At 40.4% G+C, this 27,599-nt stretch overlaps 1 protein-coding gene and 1 long non-coding RNA gene across 4 annotated transcripts in view; one reads left to right on the top strand and one right to left on the bottom strand.

Annotated features, from left to right (window-relative positions):
• LOC124871774 overlaps positions 1-18,110 on the bottom strand; it is a 42,258-nt gene extending 24,148 nt beyond the window's left edge. The window contains exons 1-2 of the long non-coding RNA XR_007039113.1: positions 17,558-18,110; positions 7,937-8,006 (exon numbers count right to left, since the gene is read on the bottom strand). This is a non-coding gene — a long non-coding RNA (uncharacterized LOC124871774). The remainder of the gene's footprint in view (positions 1-7,936; positions 8,007-17,557) is intronic.
• A 1,511-nt stretch (positions 18,111-19,621) lies between these two features.
• On the top strand, positions 19,622-26,957 carry tent5c (terminal nucleotidyltransferase 5C). Of its 3 annotated transcripts, none has more exons than XM_047370765.1 (2): positions 19,622-19,773; positions 22,115-26,957. In XM_047370765.1, exon 2 carries the CDS (start codon positions 22,137-22,139, stop codon positions 23,286-23,288), a length of 1,152 nt encoding a protein of 383 aa, XP_047226721.1. In that variant the 5' UTR covers positions 19,622-19,773; positions 22,115-22,136; the 3' UTR covers positions 23,289-26,957. The 3 variants fall into 3 exon arrangements, with proteins under 3 accessions (XP_047226721.1, XP_047226723.1, XP_047226722.1); XM_047370767.1 differs by lacking the exon at positions 19,622-19,773 and adding an exon at positions 19,809-20,064; XM_047370766.1 differs by lacking the exon at positions 19,622-19,773 and adding an exon at positions 19,809-20,069.
• The last annotated feature ends 642 nt before the right edge of the window (positions 26,958-27,599 follow it).

Below are 27,599 nucleotides of genomic sequence, written 5' to 3'. Positions count from 1 at the left end.
TCTCTGTTCATGTCTGTCCTTTTTGATCCTGCCAAGCCTGTTTTGCCAGCCTGCTCATGTCTATTTTTGCCATCACCCTCTGTAGTAAGTTTTTGTTAATTAAATCATTTCATTTACCGTCATGCTGCTTGCCCGTCTGCATTCCGCGATCCTCCGCTACACAAACCTTGACAAAAGATTGAATGTTAACATGATGTTTAACATGCCTTTGGCCTGAAATCCTTTTAACGAGATAAACAATGCCACACTTCGTTAGATCACTTGGCTAATCCTAACAAAATGCCAACATTTCTGCATTCGCATAACTTTCAATTATAAGATTTAAATCACCTAAAAATGTTTGCTTCCTGCAATGAAAAAGCATGACCTATGATAGTCCAATATGAGATGGAAAGCACACTGGAAATCAACACCAAAACATGATGTCAGAGTCTGAGTCACAGAAAAGATTAGGATGTGTTTTCGTCAGCAGACGTAGTGGAACCTTTAATGGCACTCCACTCTATGGCAGTCTGTTTGCTTGCATGAGTACAATATGTGCTTCTCAGTACATGCAAATCAATTGTGTTTGTGTTTGTCAGTGTGTTTAATGTGTTAATGGCCCCCGCTGCTTACCCACGCGTGGCCGGGACACACTGAGTCACTTCTCAAATGGCACGCGAGGCAAGCAGGTAGCAAAGCTGCAGCCACAGAAGAGGACGAGCATACACAGGCATGACACAGGCCTGCTGCCACTCATCCATACACAGGTGCACTACGATAACACCCGTTCATTCCACAGAGGACAGCTGCAGTAATCTTTCTTTGCATAATCTCCACGCAGATGGCTCAGCATAAACAACCATCCAGTGTAATACTTTGCTCATCTCTCTAGCCTTTCATTTGGAATAGATATTTACCAACAAACATATCCTTATTGGTCTTAACTGTACTATAATAACAAGAGGCACACATCAATCTGGAAACACCAACCATGTGTTTTCTTCAGAAAAACAATTAGGTTAGTTGAGCCCTAGGCTAAACTGAAAAATAGGCTAATTGTTTCTAAGGTATTTTTGTTGCGGTTGTGGTATTTTTACTACGAAAACAAAACTCCCCGAGCTTTTCGCAAGATTATCATCTGGCATCTGCCAAATTCTTAAGAGATTCTGTCTCCCATTCACACGCTCAGCCTTTGATCTGCCCCAAAACCGGGTACTAAATAGATTTTGGTAATGCACTACCAGTTTTGTTGTCCATTTACTAGTGGTTGACTTCAATCTTTCATGTCTTCTTGTATTTTTGGGATACTGGCAGCTAACATTTGCTATTGCAAGTTGTTGTCTTGTGGTAATTTAGCCATAAATGCTTGGAAACGCAGTGGTTCTCAAGAAGAGTAGCTGGTGACAAAAGGTAACACTGAAAAGATAACATAAGAAAGTATTCTTTTTGTCTGAAACCTAAAAGATATTGATTAACAGTTTGTGAACACATATCCCAAAGACTAAGCCAAGCTACATTTGCTAATTCTGATCAAGTCTGTTAACTCTTATGCACTGAGCCCAACATATATATGTAGTTCTGTTTGAGCCAAGAAAACAATAACTGACCCATGTTTTTTTGCCAGGCATTGAGGCTAAACCAGTGCCATGCACTACACACCTGTTATTTAAGCACTCTGAATACCCTTGACCTACCATCAGGGCATTGTATTCACTCAAAGAGTGCCCTTTGGGATTCACTCCCAAAAAAGAGTGGCGTAAACTTTGAAAATCAATCAGAATCTAAAAAAAAGTTTGTAAAGACTCAGAAATGGTTCAGCGATGTTCTAGTAGATATGTCTGTTTCTTGCTCCTTTCTGCATGTCTTCCTGAACAGCAGACAGGGAGTTAGATGACATACTATTGCAAACGCCTTATATTTATGAACTGATATGTCCAGTTTACTGTACAAAGTTAGTTCAATCGAATCATACAGACTTTCAAATCATCCTAACTTTCAAACAGTGCGGTCAGATTCTGTTTATTATTGATGTTCTGCCTCTGCAGAAATCTTGGAAGATTGCAAAGCACAGACTTAATAAAAGGAATCACAAATGCATTAAAAAAAACCTTTGAATGTATACCTTCCTTAGAAAATGCCTTTAATAAAGTAGGTTTGCACTTTATCTGAGGACAGTGAGCCAGCAGTAGTGAAACCAGGGAGAGTTTTGCTATCATCACCTAACTGGAAGAGTCACATGAGGGGAGTTGCTGGGTTCTGGGCTAACGAAGAACCAGTCAGGACTGAAATGCCCTTAAAAGTGAGAACTATTGAGGTGTTAGTGCACTGGGGTCATTATTTTTAGCATGATTGCAGCGCTACCGTGTGATCTGCTGCTGCTGATTTAAAGTCATTGCAAATGTTCTCTTATTTCAGAAGGTGAGTCAAATCTGCCTGGTTGTAAAATTAGTTAGTCTAACCCAACTGTTCAAAAACACAATCAACAGCTTCCATCATATCATTTATTAAAGAAAGACAAAGATAAAATGGAAGAGCTTATGAAAAACCAAATGCACCTAAAACACCCTAAATACGAAACCTGCAAAACGCTGGAACCTAAAGGAAATTTACTTCCGTTTTACCATAGCTGCTTTTTTACTGTAAGCGATCATTCTATGTCGTGCTTTAAAGTACTGGATGGGATTATGCTACTGTACCTGATCAGATGAGCTGTTTTCACAATTTTTATGGTGATCATCATCTGTAAGAATTTATGTTTTATGTTTTTCCACCTTATCTACCTAAACATTGGGGCCATTGTATTAGTGCCAAGGGGCCCCTAAGGGTGTTAATCCTGCTTTTACATATAACTTAAGACTAAATCCACCCCCAATTTGACCCAGATGCTCTGTGGTAGGCCAATTGTCTGTGTGCTGTTTTGCTGTAACACTGTGATGTCTTCTAATAAACGTCACATGCTTTGGTCTTTTTGAACATCTTAAGGTATGAGATGAAGGTTTACACTAAAAAACTTTAAGAAATCTAAAATTAAAACGGTACACATTTTGTTTCCCAGCACAAAAGCAAAGCACACTCAGCCACCATTACGCTTTGTTTGAACCAGCTTAGACACCGTACAGCTTTTGCATACTTTACATTTTATCAGTTTCACACAGTTAATTCAAATTTGCTGAGCAGACTCACTACTTGTCAGGCTTTGTTTCCCATAGTACGTCTGGAGATACTACTGCAGTACCTTTAGGGCTCAGCAAGCGTAATGTTAATCATTGGTTTTCTTGTTGATATGTTACATAAAAATCATGTCGCTGACATTTTAGTACTGTTGTTGTTTTGTTTTATAGAAGAAGGACATATTTAACACATTAACTCCTAGGAAAATTTAGAAACAAATGTTGGCTGAAAAAATATACTGAGCTGCTAACCCACCAAGATGGAGAATAATTCCTGTTCCTGATGCAGACCCCACAAAGTCTAATCAGGTAGTTGAGTGAGTATCTGTGAAGTAATACCTGTAATTACTTTAGCTTTTGGGGGTTTTCTATCATTTAGTAGATGCACATCTTCACTGGTAATGCAGTCCTCCAAAGCTCTTTACATACAGCTAAAACCAGATATTTATACATTTATGCATACATTTATAAAACAGACACTTCAAATTCTCACTGTCTGACATTTAATCAAACTAAAATGGAAACATTTTAGTTCGATTTATTAAAACAGTATCTTGCTAAATGGTAGAATAATGTGTATGAGAGAGATTTTTTTTAGAGATTCTTGTAACTTTCTTAAAATCAGAGGTTGACATCCATTTCCTTAGAGATCAGGGCTTTGTGATGGACTCTCCAAAACACAGTCTTTGTTGTCCTAACCTAGATGTTTGCTGGGCTACGTTGTTACTCTTTAGTCAGCAAAAGCGACAGAGAATGACAGCACGGCACGTCTTTAAAAAATACATCTGTCAGAGTTATGTAGTGTCGTCAGTAGTTTGTCCTGTCAGATTTAAATGTTTCTACTTCTAACCTAACTGCCTGACTGGACTAATGATATTCATAGTTACAAATAAAAAATAAAAAGCAACATGTCTGGAAAAGACAATAATCCCAATTAACCCAATAAGCAATCAATAACACGGAACAAAATATCTATATACCAAAAAAATATTTTTTTGCTTTATGTTCAGTGCAGGCACAGTTATTGCAGATGTTTGGACAAGCAGTTTCAAATAGAATCATTATAACACAAAATCTTTAGAAATACGTTGCACTTATGTCATCATGACACTTAAATATCTCTCGTCTCGTCTCGCCTCGTCTTGTCTCGAGATGACGGACAATTTCAATCCCAGCATTTCATTGTGAATAATGGTCATTTCCAATCTTTTTGTCTCATTTCAATGTCTGTTTGCCATCGTTAACACAAGCACTTGTTTCATACCATTATGAAGCTGTTTCCATTTTTACAGGGGTAATTGTTTTGCACTTTAAAACACAGTGGAGAACATTAACATTAAAGGGATAGTTCAAAGGTTTTGAAGTGCGATTCTGTCAAGTAGTTATAAGTAGTTAGTATCTTACCTGTAGCAGATAACAGATGTGGAGTCTGCATCCAGTGTAAATTCAGATTAGTTGATCCCAGAGGCTGAAGCTAACACCTTGTCTGAGAAGGACCAAAACCAAAGCCAACTTCTACATTCTTTAAACAACCCTCATCTCAAAAAGATCATAGAGGTTTATGCGAATGCTATTTCCTTAACATCTAAATGATTGTCATGTTTGGTTTGATTGTTATTTAGTGGGAAGCTGTAATGATTGGAAAGTCCTTCATGGAATGGTGCCATTAAAATGAAACGACCAAAACAATGTGACAATATGTCACTCCACAATGTAAACATGCTGTAGTTTGTTGTGACTGACATTTCTTTCCTTTATTCAGAATGTCCTATTGTTCAGGTCTACCACACTGTGGAACAAATAACTCTTCTCAGTCTGAAAATTCTCTAGTCTTACAACTTTTAGGGGAAATATAAAAATATGTTTCCACAGAAGTTAAATCTGATATCAAGTTTAACTCCTCATATACAATATTGAAGAGCAACATCTATTTTGTGGATGGATTTCTCTGTTTATTAATTGTTTTAGATGTTTTAGCATTAAAACCATGTGTACCAAGAGTTCTGATGAAAATTAAAAAGACAGATCATATTTATCCTATTTTAGCTTCCCTTCATTGGCTCCCTGTTAAATCCAGAATAGAATTTAAAATTCTCCTCCTCACATATAAAGCCCTTAATGATCTAGCTCCATCATACATCAGAGATCTGATTGGTCCATATGTTCCTAACAGAGCACTTCATTCTCAGACTGCAGGTTTACTGGTGGTTCCTAGAGTTTCTAGAAGTAGAATGGGAGGCAGATCCTTTAGTTATCAGGCTCCTCTCCTGTGGAACCAGCTCCCAGTTTTAGTCCGTGAGGCAGATACCCTGTCTACTTTTAAGGCTAGGTTTAAAACTTTCCTTTTTGATAAAGCTTATAGGTAGAGTGGCTTAGGTTATCCTGTGCTATCTCTGTAGTTATGCTGCTATAGGCTTAGACTGCTGGAGGACATAATGACCATTTCACTCTCTCTGCAACATTCTCATACTACTCTCCAATTTTTGTTATTTGCTGTAATTTCCGCTTTTTACTTTACGTTCTCTCTGTTTTTTCTCTTTCTAGAAGCAACATCTGGCCTGGCTCTGTGTTTAGCTGTGGCACCTTCCTGGAGTGGGACATCGGCCAAGCTGCTGCTGCCAATAACGTAATGCTCACATTCCACCGATGATACACTTAGCCCTGTCTCTCCTAGACATAGCTACTGGCTCAGCTTCTACTGTGATTAACTATATGTGCTTTCTTTCATACTCTAGACTTGAAAACTGGGTGGGAGTTAATCTGCTTAGCAGTCATTCTCTCCTAGATGAAGCCTCTAAAGGAGCTATAACCATGTTTCACTTAATGTTTCACTTTTCTTTCCTATAGAAAATACTCCTGGATTAGTGCTTCTGTGTTATTTTTGTTTTGCCTCTGCTCTCTCAAACCCCCAGTCAGCTGTGGCAGATGGCTAATCACATTGAGCCTGGTTCTGCTGGAGGTTTTTTCCTGTTAAAAGGGAATTTTCCTCGCCACTATTGCTACATGCATGATCAGTATGAGGGATTGCTGCAAAGTCAATCCAAGCTACTGTCCACTGTCGCCACATGCTCATCCGGGAGCTGACTCGACTCGATGCAGTCTGCTGGGTTTCCTTAGACAGACAAACTTTTAACCAATTTGAATAATAATTATCTGAATCCGACAGCACTGTTTAATAGTTAGGATTAATTGGAATATATATAACAGACTTGAAATCTGTGTGATTCGATTGATTTGACATTGTAACGTTTCTTGAGACTACATGTGTTGTGAATTGGCGCTATATAAATAAAACTGAATTGAATTGAATTGAATTGAGGGCTGCACGGTGGCGCAGTTGATAGCACTGTTGCCTTGCAGCAAGAAGGTCCTGGGTTTGATTCCCAGCCTGGAGTCTTTCTGCATGGAGTTTGCATGTTCTCCTCGTGCATGCGTGGGTTCTCACCGGGTACTCCGGCTTCCTCCCACAGTCCAAAGACATGTCTGTTAGGTTAATTGGTCACTCTAAATTGCCCTTAGGTGTATGAATGAGTGTGTGCATGGTTGTTTGTGTGTTGCCCTGCGATGGGCTGGCGACCTGTCCAGGGTGTACCTTGCCTCTCGCCCATAGACTGCTGGAGATAGGAACCAGCTCCCCCGCGACCCACCATGGAATAAGCGGTAGAAAATGACTGACTGACTGAATTGAATTGAAGCATATATTAACTCATATGTGGGTGTTTGGCTGTAGGGTTTATACCCAGTATTTAAAAGTATGTGTCTTTTTGTTTGTTTGTTTTAACATGAAACAATGGACTGCACATGTAAAGTAGCTTTAACTGCAATGTGCATATATAACTGTACATTTTCATTAATATGCAATGACCTGATGAATAAATCATTACAATTAAATAAAATCAAAATTTTTAACATGCGACATGAAAGTAAGAGGTAGTGCACCACCAATGATCTTCTTGTGTGAAACAGGTACTAAGTTAGGGAGGTGAAAAGCTTTTCCTTGTCAGAGTCATTGTGTGTGTTAAAAAAATATTTCCCTTAAATATGTAAAGGGCCCTAGAGTGAAACTAAATGACTACAGAGTACTAAAATGAGACCAAAACCAAGTTAAAATGTGCTAAAATTAATACCAATTGTAAATGAACATGCCAAGAGAGTTATCTACCACATGGCAAGATAGTAAGTACACCCTTTTAACAGAACCCCTTCATTTACATCTATACTTTTTTTTGCTTTAAGCAAACTGAGTAAGACCTCATGCCTAAAATGGAAATGTATGTTTTGCCATCAGCACTGATGCTTGCATGCTGTTCATATACCATATGTTTACTTTCACCATGGTTTGTTTAGAGTTTGTGCAAAGTTCCACGGTTAAGCAAAAATACAGAGTAAACTTTCCTCTACTTAAAATTGCAGTGGTACATGAACCTCATAATTGATTTATTGTCCATAATAGCTTTGTTTTGATGAAAGTCTGACGTGCAAACAGAGGAAATGCTCGGCCCAAACCACCATTGAGTCCGAAGTTTTCTCACATAAATCATTATATGCAGGCTTTCCCGGCTCCAACAGACGCTACTACATGTAATGATATTTTTAACTGGGTTGTGTTTTAGACTTTGTGGAAACAGTTTGTGAAAGGCTGTCCCCTGTTTTGGCATGTCTGTCCCACCGCAAGATCACTGAGCAGCTGGTAGCACTGATAGTTGACCTGACCTTTGCCTGACCTGACCTATTATATTACATTACATTATATTGTGAATTTACCTATAGCAGCATTTGCTCACCTGGAAATGTGTGTTAGGATAGTCCAAAGATGGAAAGACATCAGGAATTACTTCAGAGAAGCAATTTGAACTGTAAAATGAGAGAAAGATTATTTGCAGGTGCACAACCAATAAGACAGTTACCAATTTAGCCAGGTGTTGGCATCTTTTCCAGTAAATTCACCCCAAGGTCAGACTGCACAATGCTCAGAGAAATTGTAAAAAACCCACAACATACATCTCAGACTCTACAGTGCTCAGTTAGCCTGTTGAGTATTAAGGTTTATCATGATGGTAGTTAGAAAAAAATAAAGTATGATCCTTGAAACGGTTGTCAGGAGAAAGCCTCTTCGCTCTTAAAGGATCATAAGAAGAATATCAAGGATTTGGGAAGCTGAATGTGAGTTGGCCATAAAACAGAGCACCATCCTGGGACAATAACAAGCATATCAGCACACCAGAATATACCACCTGTCAAGCATGGTACTGTATGGGTGATGACTTGGGCTTGTTGTGCAGCCACAGTACCTAGGGGCCCTGCAGTCATTGAGCTGACCATAAGCTACTTTGTATACCAGAGTATTCTCGTCCAATCTGATGCCAGCTGTCCGATAGCCAAGGTTTGGTTGAAATGTGGACATTACCGTTTCGTTTTCTACTGAAGTAGAACTGGAGAATTTTTATTACAGTGGTTACACTATGTAAAACACAGTGGAATGTCCATTAACTGGACATGCAAATAAGCAATAGAAAATTGTTTTGGACCTCAGCTGACAGATAAGGTTTTTCTATTGTCCCCATCACTTGTGCTGCCCCCTGATAGAATGCTGCTTTGAACAGTGAGCCATATTAAAAACTGCTACTGGAAGCTTTATTTATCGATTTAGCTAAAGTATTTGATCCAGTAGCACTGTTGGCTTGCAGCAAGAAGGTCCTGGGTTCGATTCCCGGCCGGGGGTCTTTCTGCATGGAGTTTGCATGTTCTTCCTGTGCATGTGTGGGTTCTCACCGGGTACTCCGGCTTCCTCCCACAGTCCAAAGACATGCCTGTTAGGTTAATTGGTCACTCTAAATTGCCCTTAGGTGTATGAATAAGTGTGTGTGTGGTTGTTTGTGTGTTGTCCTGCGATGGACTGGCGATCTGTCCAGGGTGTACCCCGCCGCTCGCCCATAGACTGCTGGAGATAGGCACCAGCTCCCCTGCGACCCACTATGGAATAAGCCGTAGAAAATGAGTGCCTGACTGATTTGATCCAGTAAATCTAAAACTTCTCCTCAAAAGATTTGTTTATAAAGGTTTCACTAAAACGACCCTGAGCAATTTGGAAATTATTCATCTAACAGAGGTCTGTTTGTTGCAGTAAAAAAAACAATACCGATGTTTATGCAAATGCTATTACCCCCAGTATCTGATTTACCCCCCATTTTATTCTCTGTATTTACCAATGAGTTGGGAAAGGGACTAAGTGCAACCAAATTATATTTCTTAAATCATGCTGTAGAGATTTTACAGGAACCTTGCAGCAGCGTGAAACAAGAATAAATGTGTGATTTACCTTATTCTCATGTTAAGATTGTTGCTTCAAACACTTTCTTTGTTCTAATAGGGGTTTCATCACGAAGAACTAAACATGGTGCTTCTGCTTTAGCTTGTGATGATGTCAGTACATTAGTTTCATGTCTTTCCTGTAGAACTGCTTGTACCTATAGTTTTCAGTGAGACTGCAGAGAAAGCATGGGGATCTCCTTTCTGGCCAGTTTCCTCTCACTGCTGTTGCTATACACATTGACAGGGTGTATAACCCACTCCTGCAGGGGCTCCCCACAACACACAACCACAACACGCCTCAAGCTTTCGCCTTCTCACTCAGTGGCTTCAACTCACCTACTGGTTTTCCCATCACTGCTCAAGAAACAACATCCTTAGTAAGGCCAGTTTCTTCTGACTTCCTGCGTCACTCACATATTAACGTATATGTTTATGAGTTAGTGAATGTTTCAACAGTTTTTAGTGGTGTTTTTTTTATTTCTTAAAAGTTCAACATCTCTTCTTTAATCCACAAAGTATTTCAAATCATTATTCACTGTGCTTTTATAAATGTAATGCTTTGCATTTAAAACTGTGTTTCAAGTGTAATTCCTCAGTTATAGTTGTTCAGTTTCGGTTAACTGTCAACTAATCTGTTTCAGCAGACAAGTTATGTTTGTGTGTGTATGTTCTGAAGAATTTAATGAATGAAACAACGGGTCTTCCCCAGGATTTGAAGAACTTCCCTCACTGTGTCTGTTGTTTCCTGTATGACAGAAAAGCTTTTCAGGACCATCAGCAGAATCTGCTACATATTCCACTATTACATAATATCCTCTATTTCTATACTGTAACATATCATATTTGTTTTATGTTAGCTTGTTTTCCATAAAAAACTGAGAAACAAAAAGGATAGATATGCGGTGTTGCTGGATGTAGCGAGAGCAGGCACCCCAAGTACAGAGGGTATAGTCCTTGATGCAGCCATCCTTGGTTCAATTCCGACCTCAAGACTTTTGCTGCATGTCTTTCACCCTTCTCTCGCTGTTCATTTTCTGTCTGGTAACGTTCAATAAAGGCAACCGGTGCAGAAAGAAATCCTTGAAAAATTAAAGTATAGATAAGTCATGTGACCATTTTAAGGAAAAAAAGGTTTGTTATATCAATTCTATGTGTTACTTTTTTGCACATCTAGTAAAGCACTATTGGGTACAATGCTGGTTACTTTTGTAATAAAAAATTGTGGAAACTTCTGTGTCTTTGAGCTCTGTGAAGTTTCCGACTGTTTTTGCTTATTTAATTTTTGTTAGGGCTGAACCAACAAAGAAAAAAAAAGAAAAGAAAACCTGTTGCTCTGTCTAGGTATCAATAATATAATGTTCCATTTATTTCATATATTAAAACCTAGCATGCAAAGACTCGCATCACAAGCCAAGTTTCCTATTTATTATCTACTTTAGACTTAAAATCAAAATATTTGACAGAACTTTACATTAGCAACAAAAAGTGAGTATGCCTACATAAATTTGTAAAGTTGCTAACATAAATAAATAAACAAAAAAAAAAAGAAAATAGCTGCCTTTGTGCTACTGTATACCATTGGATGTAGATGGTATTTCACAAATTCCGTACTTTTCCTCTACTTTCACAACTCTCAAAGAAAAACGGTTTATTTAAGATTAAATAAGCAACCAGCAGCACACTGCAGGGGCGGTACTAGTCTGTTAGGTGCCCTGGGCAAACAACCCCTCTGTTGCACCGCCCTCCACAGGGCTGGCATCAGCCAGCATGGTGGACATGCTCCGCCATGACATATCATTTAGATTATCATGTACCGTCACAGGCACCCAACATTTATTTGAATTTTCTATTTTAGAATTATACTACAAACACAGAGTAAGAGACAAGTATACAATACTAATACAAACTAAAAAAGCACCCAGAGAGCACAGACCTCCACCAAGGTAATTGGGTCATTGACGCAATACAATTATTCACACTTGAAGGATTACATTAAAAGCACCTCTTTCTGGAGTACACTGGTGACGGCAACAACGTCCCTGTTGTCTAAAGTGCAGAAGAATGGCCTATCTCACAATGATGAAAAATGCTTAAAAAACATCTTGGATTAAGATGGTGCTCTGCATAACCACCAAACTCTAATTGTCTGTTCATTGATGTAATACGCATCTTGTGTCATAATGCTGTTTGGTGCAGGACCAAAAATGCAGACGAGCGAGGAAGCAGACTGAGTTGGAAGCTCCATCTTTAATTTAAAGAGTCCACTTACATGCAGGCATGTGGCACAGGGTGACAAGATAATCCTCGTCACAAGGTATTTCAAAAACAGAACCTAACATAACAGGATCTGAAGCAAAGGACAAAATCCAAAAAGACATCACCGCACCACGGGGAACAATGAACACAAACAGGCTTAAATACAGAAGTAAGTGAACAGAAACAATAGGGCAGATAATAACGGGAGAACAGGACCCAGGTGTGGACAGACTAGGAGACTGAGAGGCAGGTGAACCAAATTAGGAGTAACAGGAACATGAGGAGCTAGACGAGGTACAAACTTTAAACAAACCCAGAGAACCAGAACACAGGGGAGAGAACAGAGACAAGAAGGACAGGGCAGGAAATAAACTTCATAACTAAAAACAACAGACAATCATCAAACCCATAAGAACACTGAGCAAAGCAAAACCTAGACAACCTATTAGAAAAGAAAAACGCACCTGAAACATAGAACTACAATTTAACCATGCACTGGAGTAAACAGAAAAACACCTGACTGAATAAACGGAAACAAATACCAAACCAAAATTCCACATCATGATGCCTTGTTTAAAACATCTCATCAAAATCAAAGAGCTTTTTGATTTATTTTGCAAAAAAACACGCAAACAAACAGACAGACAAACCAAAGCCGTCAAAAACATAACCTCTTTGGCAGAGGTACAAAATAAATTCAATTAAAATAAGGCATTTCTAAATTGCACCAATAGAAGAATACTTAAGAAAATTTGTGTATCTACTTTGATAAAGACACAAATTTCATTGCACAACTGTCGGAAGGTCTGAACCTTTTTTGAATAAGACGATTCACACTAATGTATTTCAAGAAACTAATTAAATTGCACAACTATTATGTAAAATCTTACCCTTCTTTAAATATTGCCAAAAGTATTTGTCTGTCTACGTTTACATGTACATGAACTTTGATGACATCCTATACTTAATCTGTAAGGTCCAGTTTGTTGATGGACCCACCGTTGCCAGCAACAGCAACTTTATCTATTCTGTAAACATCTTCCTCAAGGTTTAGGAGTGTGTTCATGACTAGATGAGAAAACCATAATTGCAGCCTCTGTTCCAATTCAACCCACAGGTGTTCATGAAGGTTGAGGTCAGAACTCTGTGCAGGCCATTTAAGTTTCTCCACACTAAACTTCATAAACTTGCAACCATGTAAGTGTGTGGAACACATGAATTAATTGATTTGGTGGTGGCACCAAATACTTTTGGAAATAGTATAAGTTATTCTACATTATTGATGTTCAAACAAGAAATACAGATTAAAATGCACAACAAATGAAAACTAAAACAAAATCTGTTACACCACTTTTACACTTTGAACAAAACACAAATGTTACTGCGCAGCTGTCATGTAAGGCCTTACCCTTCTTTGAATAGGACAGTTTACACTATTACACTTCAAACAAAAAGATACTAATTAAAGTGCACAACTGCCACCTAAATATTGATCTTCCTTGACTTCCTTGGTACAAAGGAATAATTTTAATTTTTACTTCGTTTTACTTACAAAGTAAAATACTTAAACCAAAACATTCTCAAGTAAAAGGTCAGCATTTGTAAACTACTTTAAAAAGTACAAAGTACAGAAAAATTGTACTTAATTACAGTAATGCAAGTAAATGTAACTAGTTACTTTCCACCCCTGGTTGTTTAATAATAGGCTATAAAACTATTGTTGAGAAGTACACTAATGCTATACTGAATAGTCACAGCAGAAGTTATTTAGGACTGTCATACTAACATAGCAAACGCCTAACAACTAAAACAAAAACAAAAAGGCATACATATACGGTATGTCCAATTTGTGAAATTTTCAGAATAGGAGACAAATCAATGGGAGTCAAATCAACATTTCTTTCAGTGCATAGCTATTTAACACGGTCCAAGCTACATCTCAAGATCATTGCCTTTAGCAATTATATTAGCCTAATAGTACTTTCCCATGTAGTAGTTTAGTTTTAGAAGGTGCATAAAGGGGTTGGACAATGAAACTGAAACACCTGTCATTTTAGTGTGGGAGGTTTCATGGCTAAATTGAACCAGCCTGGTAGCCAGTCTTCATTGATTGCACATTGCACCAGTAAGAGCAGAGTGTGAAGGTTCAATTAGCAGGGTAAGAGCACAGTTTTGCTCAAAATATTGAAATGCACACAACATTATGGGTGACATACCAGAGTTCAAAAGAGGACAAATTGTTGGTGCACGTCTTGCTGGCGCATATGTGACCAAGACAGCAAGTCTTTGTGATGTATCAAGAGCCACGGTATCCAGGGTAATGTCAGCAAACCACCAAGAAGGACGAACCACATCCAACAGGATTAACTGTGGACGCAAGAGGAAGCTGTGTGAAAGGGATGTTTGGGTGCTAACCCGGATTGTATCCAAAAAACATAAAACCACGGCTGCCCAAATCACGGCAGAATTAAATGTGCACCTCAACTCTCTTGTTTCCACCAGAACTGTCCGTCGGGAGCTCCACAGGGTCAATATACACGGCCGGGCTGCTATAGCCAAACCTTTGGTCACTCATGCCAATGCCAAACGTCGGTTTCAATGGTGCAAGGAGCGCAAATCTTGGGCTGTGGACAATGTGAAACATGTATTGTTCTCTGATGAGTCCACCTTTACTCTTTTCCCCACATCCAGGAGAGTTACGGTGTGGAGAAGCCCCAAAGAAGCATACCACCCAGACTGTTGCATGCCCAGAGTGAAGCATGGGGGTGGATCAGTGATGGTTTGGGCTGCCATATCATGGCATTCCCTTGGCCCAATACTTGTGCTAGATGGGCGCGTCACTGCCAAGGACTACCGAACTATTCTTGAGGACCATGTGCATCCAATGGTTCAAACATTGTATCCTGAAGGCGGTGTCATGTATCAGGATGACAATGCACCAATACACACAGCAAGACTGGTGAAAGATTGGTTTGATGAACATGAAAGTGAAGTTGAACATCTCCCATGGCCTGCACAGTCACCAGATCTAAATATTATTGAGCCACTTTGGGGTGTTTTGGAGGAGCGAGACAGGAAACGTTTTCCTCCACCAGTATCACGTAGTTACCTGGCCATTATCCTGCAAGAACAATGGCTTAAAATCCCTCTGACCACTATGCAGAACTTGTACTGGTCCTTCTCAAAATATTAGCATATTGTGATAAAGTTCATTATTTTCCATAATGTCATGATGAAAATTTAACATTCATATATTTATATTCATTGCACACTAACTTAAATATTTCAGGTCTTTTATTGTCTTAATACGGATGATTTTGGCATACAGCTCATGAAAAACCAAAATTCATATCTCACAAAATTAGCATATTTCATCCAACCAATAAAAGAAAATGGTTTTTAATACAAAAAACATCAACCTTCAAATAATCATGTACAGTTATGCACTCAATACTTGGTCGGGAATCCTTTGGCAGAAATGACTGCTTCAATGCGGCGTGGCATGGAGGCAATCAGCCTGTGGCACTGCTGAGGTCTTATGGAGGCCCAGGATGCTTCGATAGCGGCCTTTCGCTCATCCAGAGTGTCGGGTCTTGAGTCTCTCAACGTTCTCTTCACAATATCCCACAGATTCTCTATGGGGTTCAGGTCAGGAGAGTTGGCAGGCCAATTGAGCACAGTGATACCATGGTCAGTAAACCATTTACCAGTGGTTTTGGCACTGTGAGCAGGTGCCAGGTCGTGCTGAAAAATGAAATCTTCATCTCCATAAAGCTTTTCAGCAGATGGAAGCATGAAGTGCTCCAAAACCTCCTGATAGCTAGCTGCATTGACCCTGCCCTTGATAAAACACAGTGGACCAACACCAGCAGCTGACACGGCACGCCGGACCATCACTGACTGTGGGTACTTGACACTGGACTTCTGGCATTTTGGCATTTCCTTCTCCCCAGTCTTCCTCCAGACTCTGGCACCTTGATTTCTGAATGACATGAAGAATTTGCTTTCATCCGAAAAAAGTACTTTGGACCACTGAGCAACAGTCCAGTGCTGCTTCTCTGTAGCCCAGGTCAGGCGCTTCTGCCGCTGTTTCTGGTTCAAAAGTGGCTTGACCTGGGGAATGCGGCACCTGTAGCCCATTTCCTGCACACACCTGTGCACGGTGGCTCTGGATGTTTCTACTCCACACTCAGTCCACTGCTTCCGCAGGTCCCCCAAGGTCTGGAATCGGCCCTTCTCCACAATCTTCCTCAGGGTCCGGTCACCTCTTCTCGTTGTGCAGCGTTTTCTGCCACACTTTTTCCTTCCCACAGACTTCCCACTGAGGTGCCTTGATACAGCACTCTGGGAACAGCCTATTCGTTCAGAACTTTCTTTCTGTGTCTTACCCTCTTGCTTGAGGGTGTCAATAGTGGCCTTCTGGACAGCAGTCAGGTCGGCAGTCTTACCCATGATTGGGGTTTTGAGTGATGAACCAGGCTGGGAGTTTTAAAGGCCCCAGGAATCTTTTGCAGGTGTTTAGAGTTAACTCGTTGATTCAGATGATTAGGTTCATAGCTCGTTTAGAGACTCTTTTAATGATATGCTAATTTTGTGAGATAGGAATTTTGGGTTTTCATGAGCTGTATACCAAAATCATCCGTATTAAGACAATAAAAGACCTGAAATATTTTCAGTTAGTGTGTGCAGCAAGAAGGTCCTGGGTTCAATTCCCGGCCTGGGGTCTTTCTGCATGGAGTTTGCATGTTCTCCCCGTGCATGCGTGGGTTCTCACCGGGTACTCTGGCTTCCTCCCACAGTCCAAAGACATGCCTGTTAGGTTAATTGGTCACTCTAAATTGACCTTAGGTGTATGAATGAGTGTGTGCTTGGTTGTTTGTGTGTTGCCCTGCGATGGACTGGCGATCTGTCCAGGGTGTACCCTGCCTCTCGCCCATAGATCGCTGGAGATAGGCACCAGCTCCCCCGCGACCCACTATGGAATAAGCGGTAGAAAATGACTGACTGACTGACAATATGCTAATATTTTGAGAAGGACCAGTTTATGTCATTCCCAAGACGAATTGACGCTGTATTGGCCGCAAAAGGAGGCCCTACACCATACTAATAAATTATTGTGGTCTAAAACCAGGTTTTTCAGTTTCATTGTCCAACCCCTGTACATTCCAATTAATCCTAACTATCAAACAGTGCAGTCAGATTCAGTTTATTATTCAAATTGGTTGAAAGTTTTTCTGTCTAAAGTAACCCAGCAGATTGCATCGAGTCAGTGACTTGCAGCATTCACTCATCCTGGATGATTATGTAGAGACAGTGGACAGTAGCTTGCGTTGACTTTGCAGCAATCCCTCATACTGAGCATGCATGTAGCGACAGTGGAGAGGAAAAACTTCCTTTTAACAGGAAGAAACCTCCAGCAGAACCAGGCTCAGAGTGAGCGGCCATCTGCCATGACCGACTGGGGGTTTGAGAGAACAGAGCAGAGACACAAAAAGAACACAGAAGCACTGATCCAGGAGTACTTTCTTTAGGAAAGAAAAGTGATGGTGACATATTTTGTTTTCTGAGGACATCCACTAGACACATCTGCACCAAGTTCAGTTTTTACAACTGGGTACTCAATGTCACACAATTAACTGCTCGGCGGGAAAAAGTCCTCACATTCAACTGTTTTACATGTGACACAGAGCATTTAACAAACATTACTTTTCAATTTTAATTAGACAGAAGGCTGGCAAAGCAGCGTTTTAAATTAGCTCCCCCACCACTGCATTCCACACTGTTGGCATTAATAAAAATCAGGGCAAAAATATGAATGAATTTAAAATAAGACTCACCTCCAACATTATTTGTGACACAGTTGATATGCCCAGGTGATAGCTTGCAGCAACACACTGCTTCGAGCACCCAGTCGCGAGGACGTCCACTCTCTGCTTTGCACTGACAGGTGTATGGTGGGTGCCTAGGTGGAGAAGAAATGGGGCTTGGCACCCAACTAGCTTATCAAAGTTGCTACTATCTATTTAGAAGTATTTACAGTGTTTCTCACTCTCCATCGTCTTCATGTCCTTCACCATCGTATTGTTTTCCCCTTTTTTGTCCCTAGTCTGGTTTAATGGCCTTATCTAACACCTTCCTTTGTTTTTCCGAAGCTACAAGGCAAATTAGCTTTTCCTCCTCGTCCGATGACGCCGTGACAGAAAGTGTGGGAAATGTAAGCATTTGTCATGAGAAATGTACATGTACAGTATACCCTACTCTGTGGAAACCTTTACTTCAGCTACACTGGAGGATACATTCTGAAATGCAGTTTAGTAGGAAATGAACATAGAAGTTAAGCAAAACTAAATTCCTGGTATATGCAGGGGTGAAAGTGAGCTGGTACAGTCCTGTACTGTGTACGACTAAAGGATTCAGTACCGGGAAGAGGGAAGAACTGCTGTCTGCTATGAAGCCGTCATCCAGAACCAGTTACGGCTGCAAAAACTCACTAGCACACAAAGAAGATCCGCTACCAATAGGCAGTCTAAAACACGACTTAATCTGTTTATAAATATAGCTTTCTTCCCCTCATTCCAAATCGTTTCTGAAGTATTCTGCTATGCTGGAGCCTCAATGTTCTTGCTTTGCTTCTCTCCCCTCGGAGCTCGAGGCTTTTATGAACGGCCAGCCTTTAAAACGAGCATCGCTACGTTTAATGTCTGTCTGCTCGCTGCTAAATACCCCAGTTAAAAGCAAAGGGAGCGAAACTAGTTGTGTTTCATGTTATTTTGATGAATTACAACAACACAGTACAGCTCGAAGACACTGATTATGACCAGAGATTTCACATACACTACACGAGAGCGCATGCGCACTTACCTCCAAAACAGAATGGTTGCCAAGGAGATCGGTGCGTTTGATTTAATGGACTGGGAGATTTTACACAGGTGGTGCACAGACATAAAAATCCTGTGCTTGCATTAGGACAGGACGAACAATAAATCACTTACCATCTACAGACTTTTAAATAAAAACCTCGAAAACAACCGAACTGTCAAATTTTTAATTCAAATGAAATCAAAACTTGACCACAATGCAGAGAACAATAACTTATCTGTTCAAAAGAAAACATGGAAACTGAAAAAAAGTTATGCATCAGAAAATGGTTTATCTTTGTTTCATACATGGCAGTTCTTTAACAATTGAAAAAAAATAAAAATAAAAATATATATATATTCTACATTGTCAAGTGATTCTAATTTTTGCCTTATACGGACAGCCTTCAGTTAAGTAAAATATTGATACATTTTAATTTGTTTGAGTTTGGACTTTGCTGAGAGAGATCTCGAGGGGGGCACCGATGAGAGTAACAATTAACACACACACACACACACACACACACACACACACACACACACACACACACACATATATATATATATATATATATATATATATATACATTAGATATATGGATGGGCACAAGTACTGGATGTGCATGTGTGAAATAAAGCCTTCAATAAAGTTAAAATTTTTTGCTGAATATTGGAAGCATATTTACTTTTAGAAGCAAATTTCCAATGATCAGGAAGAAAAAAATAGCTACATTATGTTCATTTACTAAATGAAAGCAGTACAATGATTTGGCCACAGAATGGGGCAAACAATCAGACAACATACACTAGAGCAGCCAGATAATGAGCGAAGAACATGCAAAAAAAATTAAACAAGTTATAGCAACAAAAAGCAGCAGAACTAAGGAATGTCATGAAAAATATGATAAATGAAGTTAATATAAAACAAATTTAGATATATTAAGATTAGAGTAGGTCACAACAACTTATACATGTTTGTGTGTCTACCAACTGCAGGCCAAACAGAACGCAGTAGAACTTGCACCACGTGACGATGCTCGTCACCAACGACGGCTGCCTGCAGACGCTTCTGGTAACTTAGCAACGCAAAAACATCTTTGACCAATCAAACGCTTTGTTTGGCGCATTGGTACGATGGAACTCAGAAACTCAAGCATCCGAACTGATTTGTCGAAGATAAGTGTTTGGATTATTGGGTAAATATATTAATTCTACTAATTATAACTGTTGTGAAGTTCGTAACTTTATTTGGGGTTACTAAATTGCTCCCACATTGAAAAGGGGACTGCGTCGTACGACGGCGCATTTATTTCAACGGGTAGTACTTCGGCTTTATAAAATAGGCGTGTCTTGTGCAGAGGTTGTGGTTCAAACGCTGACGAACAAGCTCACCGTGTGCCTCTGTCAGATAGTGGATTATGTGGAGGCGTTTGCACAAAGTCAACATCTTTATCGGACATTGAATGCTTCCAGTGAACACTCTCTTGGTAACGTATGTAGGCATTTTCTTTTTGAGTATTTATTCAGGAGAAACTATGTGCTCACCGTATTCAGACAAGTGCTGTTTGTGTCGTGAAATTAAACATTTTCCTGACCGTATCTGTGACTCTAAAATGTGACACCGTTTAAATATTTATAGTTTGCTCCAAACCCCTTGAGCTTGCTTAACAGCTTGAGACTCGTCGACATATGGATGAAGTTTTGTCAGAGTTTATCAGCAAACGTGACATTAATGCTAACTTCAAAGCTAAGCGTCTGATTTGATAGACATTTAGCGTGAGTACTGCGCAAGCATTTATTAAAAACACGTTGTCATTGTTAAATTGCCACGTATGAAACATTATCTGTGAACGTCTTTGCTGAACGTGCAGAGTTAAGTCGAGCCGCAGTAGTTAAATGGTGTCCGCCACGGTTATTTAGCTGGTTTGATGGGAGCTCGTGTTTGTCTCTCAGTGGAAAGCCAGGCTCGCGCTGTGAACTGTTCTAGAAGGCTCGCGGGCTCTGTGCTGTGTGTCACTGAGCTCGAGCTACTCGTCTCGTGGCCAGTTTCTACTCTGCTCGTGCTGACTGACCTAACCGCGGTTCCGTGCTTTAAAACTCTGAAGGTATTAGAGGCGTTCGTTTTTTTTTTTTAAGTCTGTCTGTTTTCAAGGTTTTTGACTAACGATGAAAACAGGGTTGTGCAATGCAGCCATATACTTCAGTAAAACTCCGTGTCATCTTCCAGACGTCTTGTGTTTTAAAGTAATGTAAACCATCCGTCGATATAACAACGAACCATACCCGGAGCAGCAGTACAGATGAACCAAACAATAAACTTTCTACTCGGATGGTATCAATCTGATGTGGGCCCAAGCTGACACTAAAACAAACCCTTCACATCCAAAAAGAACAGACCTACACAATGTACTACATCCAGAAATCAACATTACAAAAAGGGACATGTTCCTACCACACTGCATTTACAGCTGATCTGTTCCTCTCTAGCCATCAAAAATGGTCCAATAATTAATATAATGGGAATTTTAATGTGAATGTTTGAATATGCCAGAACAGATTATTTTATATTAATGTATATAATTGGAAAGATAACAGATATGATAGAAGGCTAAATGATGAAATGCTTGATCTGAATCCTTTCCTATAATTCAAAACATCTTTACATTTTCACTGTTTCAAGGTTTTGAGTAGCAGGAAGTTTCCTTACAAGTTTGCTAGAGATGCAACAATTATTCTGGCAATTTTCTCCCTATTTAAGTGCATTAAAATTAAAGAACTCATTTTTTTTTTCTATGAACACAACAACCAATTTTGATGCACATATTCCACTTTATGGGTTAGTATTCTTTCAGAATAAAGTAAAATATGAATCAGCAGGTCAGGCCTGAAAGAAAAGCAAGACTGGGAATAGATTAATCAGTCCATCTCTATAATTCTTACTGACAACAAAGCAAAGTAGAGACACTGTTTTAAAATTGACATCTCTGCATAAACTAATAGCTGGTTGTTAAGATACTAGAAGCCACTAAATGCAAATTATAGTGGGCTGTAAATGTACATGTTGCATGTAAGCTTTCTGCTAATTTTTTTTTTTTTTTTTACTGGCACCTGGCATGTAGTTAAGACACTGAAGGAATAAAAACTAAAATTGAATTAATCAGTTTACTTTAGATCAGCTGATTCAGGCACATTGATTGATAGGATGGGTCAATTTATGGCAAATATGGGAGGTCAGAGCAATGGCAGGTAAAGTTGGTTAAGTCCACTTTGGGGGTGACTGAATACAAGATTGTTCCACACTTACTTTTAATACACTTGGGTTGTGGAAGCAGGTAATCTGGATGTTTTCTTTTTCATCCCCAGTCTGATTTATTTATTTATTTATCCCCCTTTTGGAGGATATGATTCTTAATTGGAGGAGTTGAATCCTGCTTGTAAATTGCCCCATGTGTTTACTAGGTGTAAATTGTATATTTTGCTTGCTTTGTATGACATCTTTAAACCTCTACTGACAATTTCTTTGCTTCTTTATCTCAGTTAATTTGAAGCTTGTGTGAGGATGGATAACAAGGAAGAATCCAGCTGTAACTCCGTCAGTGACCTTACCTGGGAGCAGGTGTGCCGGCTAAATGACGTTCTCACAGAGGTTGTGCCCGTTCATGGGCGAGGGAACTTCCCCACCTTAGAGGTACAGCTGAAAGACATAGTGGCGCGGGTGCGCTCCCACCTAGAGCTGAGCGGTATCCGAGTGAAGGACATCCGGCTCAATGGCTCCACTGCCAGCCATGTGCTGGTGCAGGATATCGGCTGGAGCTACAAAGATCTGGATTTCATCTTCAGGGTGGACCTGCCCACCGAGGCGGAGTTCAGGCTGGTCAAGGATGTTGTGCTGGGAATCCTCCTGGACTTTCTGCCCGAGGGTGTGAACAAGGAGAAAATCACACCCATGACTCTGAAGGAAGCTTATGTCCAAAAGCTGGTCAAGGTCAACACGGAGCAGGACCGCTGGAGCCTCATCTCCCTGTCCAACAATAATGGCCGCAACGTGGAGCTGAAGTTTGTTGACTCCATCCGCCGACAGTTTGAGTTCAGTGTGGACTCCTTTCAGATTGTGCTGGACTCCATCCTTTCCCACTATGAGCAGACGCAACCGCCCATGTCCGAGGCCTTTCACCCTGCTGTCAGAGGGGAGAGCGTGTACGGAGACTTCAACACTGCACTCACCCACCTGCGTAGCAAGCTCATCGCCACCAAGAGACCCGAAGAGATCCGCGGCGGTGGCCTATTGAAGTATTGCAATCTCCTGGTGCGGGACTTTCGGCCGGCCAATCAGGAGGAGTTCAAGGCCCTGGAGAGGTACATGTGCTCCCGCTTCTTCATAGACTTTCCTGACATCGGAGAGCAGCAACGCAAGGTGGAAGCTTACCTGATGAGCCACTTCATTGGCGAGGAGAAGAGCAAGTATGACTACCTCCAGATTCTACGGAAGGTTGTCAACGAGAGCACTGTGTGCCTCATGGGCCACGAGCGGCGGCAGACCCTCCATCTCCTCTCACTGATGGCCTTCAGAGTGCTGGCGGAGCAGAGCGCCATCCCAGACGCATCCTGCGTCACCTGCTACTACCAGCCGGCACCGTACATCAGAGACCACAACTTCAGCAACTACTACGTGGCGAACCAGAACATTCCAACATGGCTGCCATGTAACTGAAACAAACTGGTCAGCGGATGACAGGAGACTGGGCTGCGGCTGCTGCTTTGAAAAGAGAGAAGGAAAGGAATCGATTTGACATCAATTAAAAAATATTTAAAAAAAAAATTTAAAAGGGGAGAAAAATGTCAGCAAAAATAACAGTGGCAATAAATGCTATGTTTCTCTTAAGGCACATTTCAGTGGACAGATTTTTTGCTTTTTCTTTTGTGGGTTTTTTTTTTTCTTTTTTGATTTCTCATTCCTTTACTGCAGAGGTATTAACGTTTTTAAGTGTTCTTTTTTTTTTTTACTTTTCTTTTTTGGTATATGCCTTTAATCTTAATGGAGATGTTTGTGCCTTACCCTTCAGGTATCAGGTTTACCCCTCCAGAGTTTTGAGTATGAATTATTAGAAGAAAAGAGAAAATGAAATGCTGTAGCCTTCAGTTTGGGTTCTTTGTTGTTTAAAAAAAAAAAAAAAAAAGTTAAAAGCTGAAAAAAATTGCAAAACCTGGGGAAAACATCTTGTACTGGGGAAGATTCAGTGTGTACTTGCTAAAAGAGGAGCTTGGATCATTGGTTGTATTTCATGGAAGAATGGAAAGTGAGGACGATCTGTCAGATCAGAAATTAGCACATCGGTTTTGTTTCATCCACTTAGAAATGAAATCATCTTTGACAATGTGCCAACGTCATACATGCCAGCAGTGCCTGATGTTTGTAAACAATGCAAGACTTTATTACTTTTAAAAGTTTCCACTGTGAACTTCAGGGTGCAAGTTCCCCTCTCCTCCACCCACACCCCTGACCCCCCACTCCGGGGTCCAATTTTCCCAGTCGAGTCTGGCTTTGAGTAGAAATCTCCTGCCAGACTCTGTTTTTCATTGTTTCTTTCCCTCTGTTTTAAGTTGCTTTCAGAAGAAGTTGACCTCCAGACGTCCCAGCGCTGTGGTTACTGTGGGAGGCTGACTGACAGGACAGGGTGGATGCAAGCCTGTAGTGGGAATGTGCCTGGCAGGGAGTCCTGGAGTGACAGGCTGACTGGTCGCTCTTCCCTTAAAAGGTTCAACCACATGGAGGGGCCTGCAGGGTTGTCCCTCACAGCCATTGTAGGCTTGATCGGCCCTGAAACGGGATCCTCCTCTGACGCAGCTCACTTGTTGACTCTTGAGTTCCAGGCTGTCTTTTATTATCCTCTCTCCTAGAGAATGTACAGACCGGGCCACCTTACATGTGTCAGAGCTGAGTCACTTCCTGTCCTTGATCAGGTGCCTGTGAGCACCACGCAACGATTGAACCCCTTTTGTGGTCATGGGAGGATAGACGAGACGTCTCCCCTTTCAGACTTGAAAACTGATTAATGTGAAAGCTACAGGAGGCCCTCCCACCACCTGTAAACCTTGAAATTTCTATTTCCAGCAAAGCCTATTATTAGCTGCTAATGACACTTGTAACAGATGGCCGAGGCAGTGACTACTTTAGCCTGTCATCTCTCCTCTCTGTGCTCCTGATATCACAGCGCCACCACCACAGAGGAGATAATTGTTACACTTGTGTAAATGGCCACTCCCTATGGTTTCTTGGAAGTATAATTCCTGCTGCGGCTTTTCTCTGCAGCCTGTGGTAGAAGCAGATAACCTTATCAGGCTGCCTCACAGCACCGAACTGGTAAGACTGGGCTCGCCCCTACAGGCCGCATGGAGATGAGACTGTGCTGTATTCAGAACTTGTTTTTTCTTTTTTGTTTTGTTTTTTCCTCCTCTGCTGTCAGCTCTGGACCAAAGGGAGCTTTACAACCAGCAACAGAAGCAATGAAGTGCCTGTCACTTTTCTTTTTGGAGAGCTAAATATTTTTAAAGGGGTTTTAATGTTGATCAGGAGGGAAGAGTCTATTTTGTTTCTTAAAAACCTGTTGAAACTTTATGAGAGGACTCATTGCTATTATTGATTGGTAAATACATACATTTTTGTCCAGTTTGGGAGCGACAATAATTTTGGCTTCGATTTTTCTTTAATTCTTCATTTTCAGTCCCAAACCTACCTGTATAGTCATTCCTGCCAGGCATTTCACCCATTTTATTTTACTGTCCGTGTCTGTTCTGTATTTCCGCTGCCAGCCAGGTTGGCTTTAGCCTCGGATGCTTGATGAAATCTAGTTTGTTTGGTTTGCAGGGGGAATGTTACATATTTTAAAGCTCAGTTTAACTGTTGGTCTCCCATCATAGTGCCTCCTGAGCTCTTTAGCCTTGTTTTTGTTTTTCTGAACGCTTAGCCATCATCCAAAACAAAGTAATACCCGTAGTGTGTCAAGGCGCCGTAAGGTTGTAGTGTGTGGAGACCAACCACCTGAGAGGAATAAGTATTGGCTAATGTGGTCCGCTGCAGAGGGAGTTTAGAATTTAGAACGGTCTCTGGAATAAAATCGCGAACTATATATATATATACAAATTTTTTTTTTCTTGCCCCTTTTTTGTCATCCATAGGTTTAACAGCCCCCCCCCCTCCCATCTCTGGCAGTCCTTTTTTTGGTGAAGCAGTGAGACACTGCAGGATAGTCTGTCTGTGCTTTAATCAGTAAAACCCAGTCCCTCAGACTTAATTTCTTTTGGCTCAAAGGCCAGGAAACAAATTTTTACTTGGAGTACAATCTGTCTGAAATCAATCAGCCTGAAATCTCTCCTCTGTTTTCGTATGTTCAGTGAATAACAGTTTGTGTCACGGCCACGTTCTGAGGCGGCGGTGTAACTCCTGCTTGCTGTTGAGTGCCGGGCTTTTGTTGGCGTCGCTCGTTACCAGTAGTTTTCTAGCGAGGTCAAAGAAAATGCATTAAATCTAATCTTGCATTTTTGAGTTGAGAATGATCTTGGCCTGGCATGTCAACCTTGTGCTTTTGTTTTCGTACCCAGCCTGCTTTCATGTGTTTACTGTCAGTGTTCCCACAGAGGAGTTACGTGCTGCAGGGCCCAGGCTGCACCACTTCCTTAATTGGGGCTGGTGATATGTATGGATGTATGAACGCTTTGTAAAGGACAATGTCAGGAGAATTAAAGAGAAGGAGGTTTAGCTTTTGTTTCAATTTTTTTTGGCCCCCACCTTTCTGCTGCAAACTTGTCACATCAGTGTCAATCCCCTCTCTTTGTTTGGGACATTGTCTATTAGTACAGAGTGTTTCATCATTCGACACCTGTAGATGTATCATTTTTCGAGGGGGGTGCGTACGGTGCTCCGCAATGTAGCTATCAAGTGATTATGCTTATCTGGAGTGCAAGTCTCCACTGTGAATGTGATTGGGGGGGTTATAGAAGCTCTCCTACAGTTTCTTTATAAAGAGTTGTGAATTATTTTTCCAGCAGATATGTGTTTACCTAACTGTGTGGAAATGTGTGTGTGCGCACATCAGCGTGTGTGTATAAAGGGATGGGTGTGGTGATAAAAGTTTAAAAAGTGGGGAAAAATATGAAATTTGTCGCACTTTTCCTTTTTTTTTTGAAATAGTAAATCCACCTGCAAGCAAGCATTTCTGTCAGCTTTGTTATTGTGACGATGACTGATGGTTACGATGGTACTATTTCATTTTTCAGCACTTTTACCTCACTTGAGTTTTCCTTTTGAGTGGAAAATATAGATGTACACCAGGACAGTGTGCTTGAAGAATAAATCATGAATAAAAAAAATTTTTTAAATGCATTATTTCTCTTGGTGGTTTGTTAGATTAATGCAGTATTTCTACATGTTTTGCATCTAAGGATTATTTGTCGAAATCAATTTTTAAACTAACATTGAGTAAACGCTTTTGTAGACAATACTTTTTTTTTTTTTTTTATTCACCAAAGATAGAACAGGATGTACAACAAAGGTGACACGTAATACAGCGCAGGGATTTTGTAAATTAAAGCTCAGTTGTCCAACCATTACGGTCATTATGTTTACAAATAAATTAACTTTAGCCAAAGAAATCACAAAGGATCAGACAGAAAGATGCAAACAATCCTTAGTTACATTGTTTTTATTGGCTGAGTTGGAGGTCTGACTGGAATCTGATCAGTGGAAACCTGCAAAAAGCAATAAAAAGGGCATGGTGACTGTAATCCCCAAGACCTTTCCACTGATTTTTGAGAAGGGTATGAATAATCTGTAAAAGTTACATTCTAATAAAATGTAAAACATTATTTTTTTTCAGAATTTGCATCATTTTTACATTGTATCTATTACAAGGTGCTCGTCTCCTTTCCTACCAGAACCTAACTTCTTGGTTGAGTGAATATAACTTTTATACAGTCATTTTCAATATATCAGAATATGCATTCAAATGAGTCTCATTGTCAGATT

The sequence above is a fragment of the Girardinichthys multiradiatus genome, chromosome 7, assembly GCF_021462225.1.
Source record: "Girardinichthys multiradiatus isolate DD_20200921_A chromosome 7, DD_fGirMul_XY1, whole genome shotgun sequence".
Classification (NCBI taxonomy): Eukaryota; Metazoa; Chordata; class Actinopteri; order Cyprinodontiformes; family Goodeidae; genus Girardinichthys; species Girardinichthys multiradiatus.
Note: the sequence above shows the minus strand (reverse complement) of the source record. Positions and strands in the feature narration are given on the sequence as shown.

Bases quoted from the DNA above. Each gene is read 5' to 3' on its own strand.
- tent5c (XM_047370765.1), top strand. From the start codon at position 22,137: ATGGATAACAAGGAAGAATCCAGCTGTAACTCCGTCAGTGACCTTACC.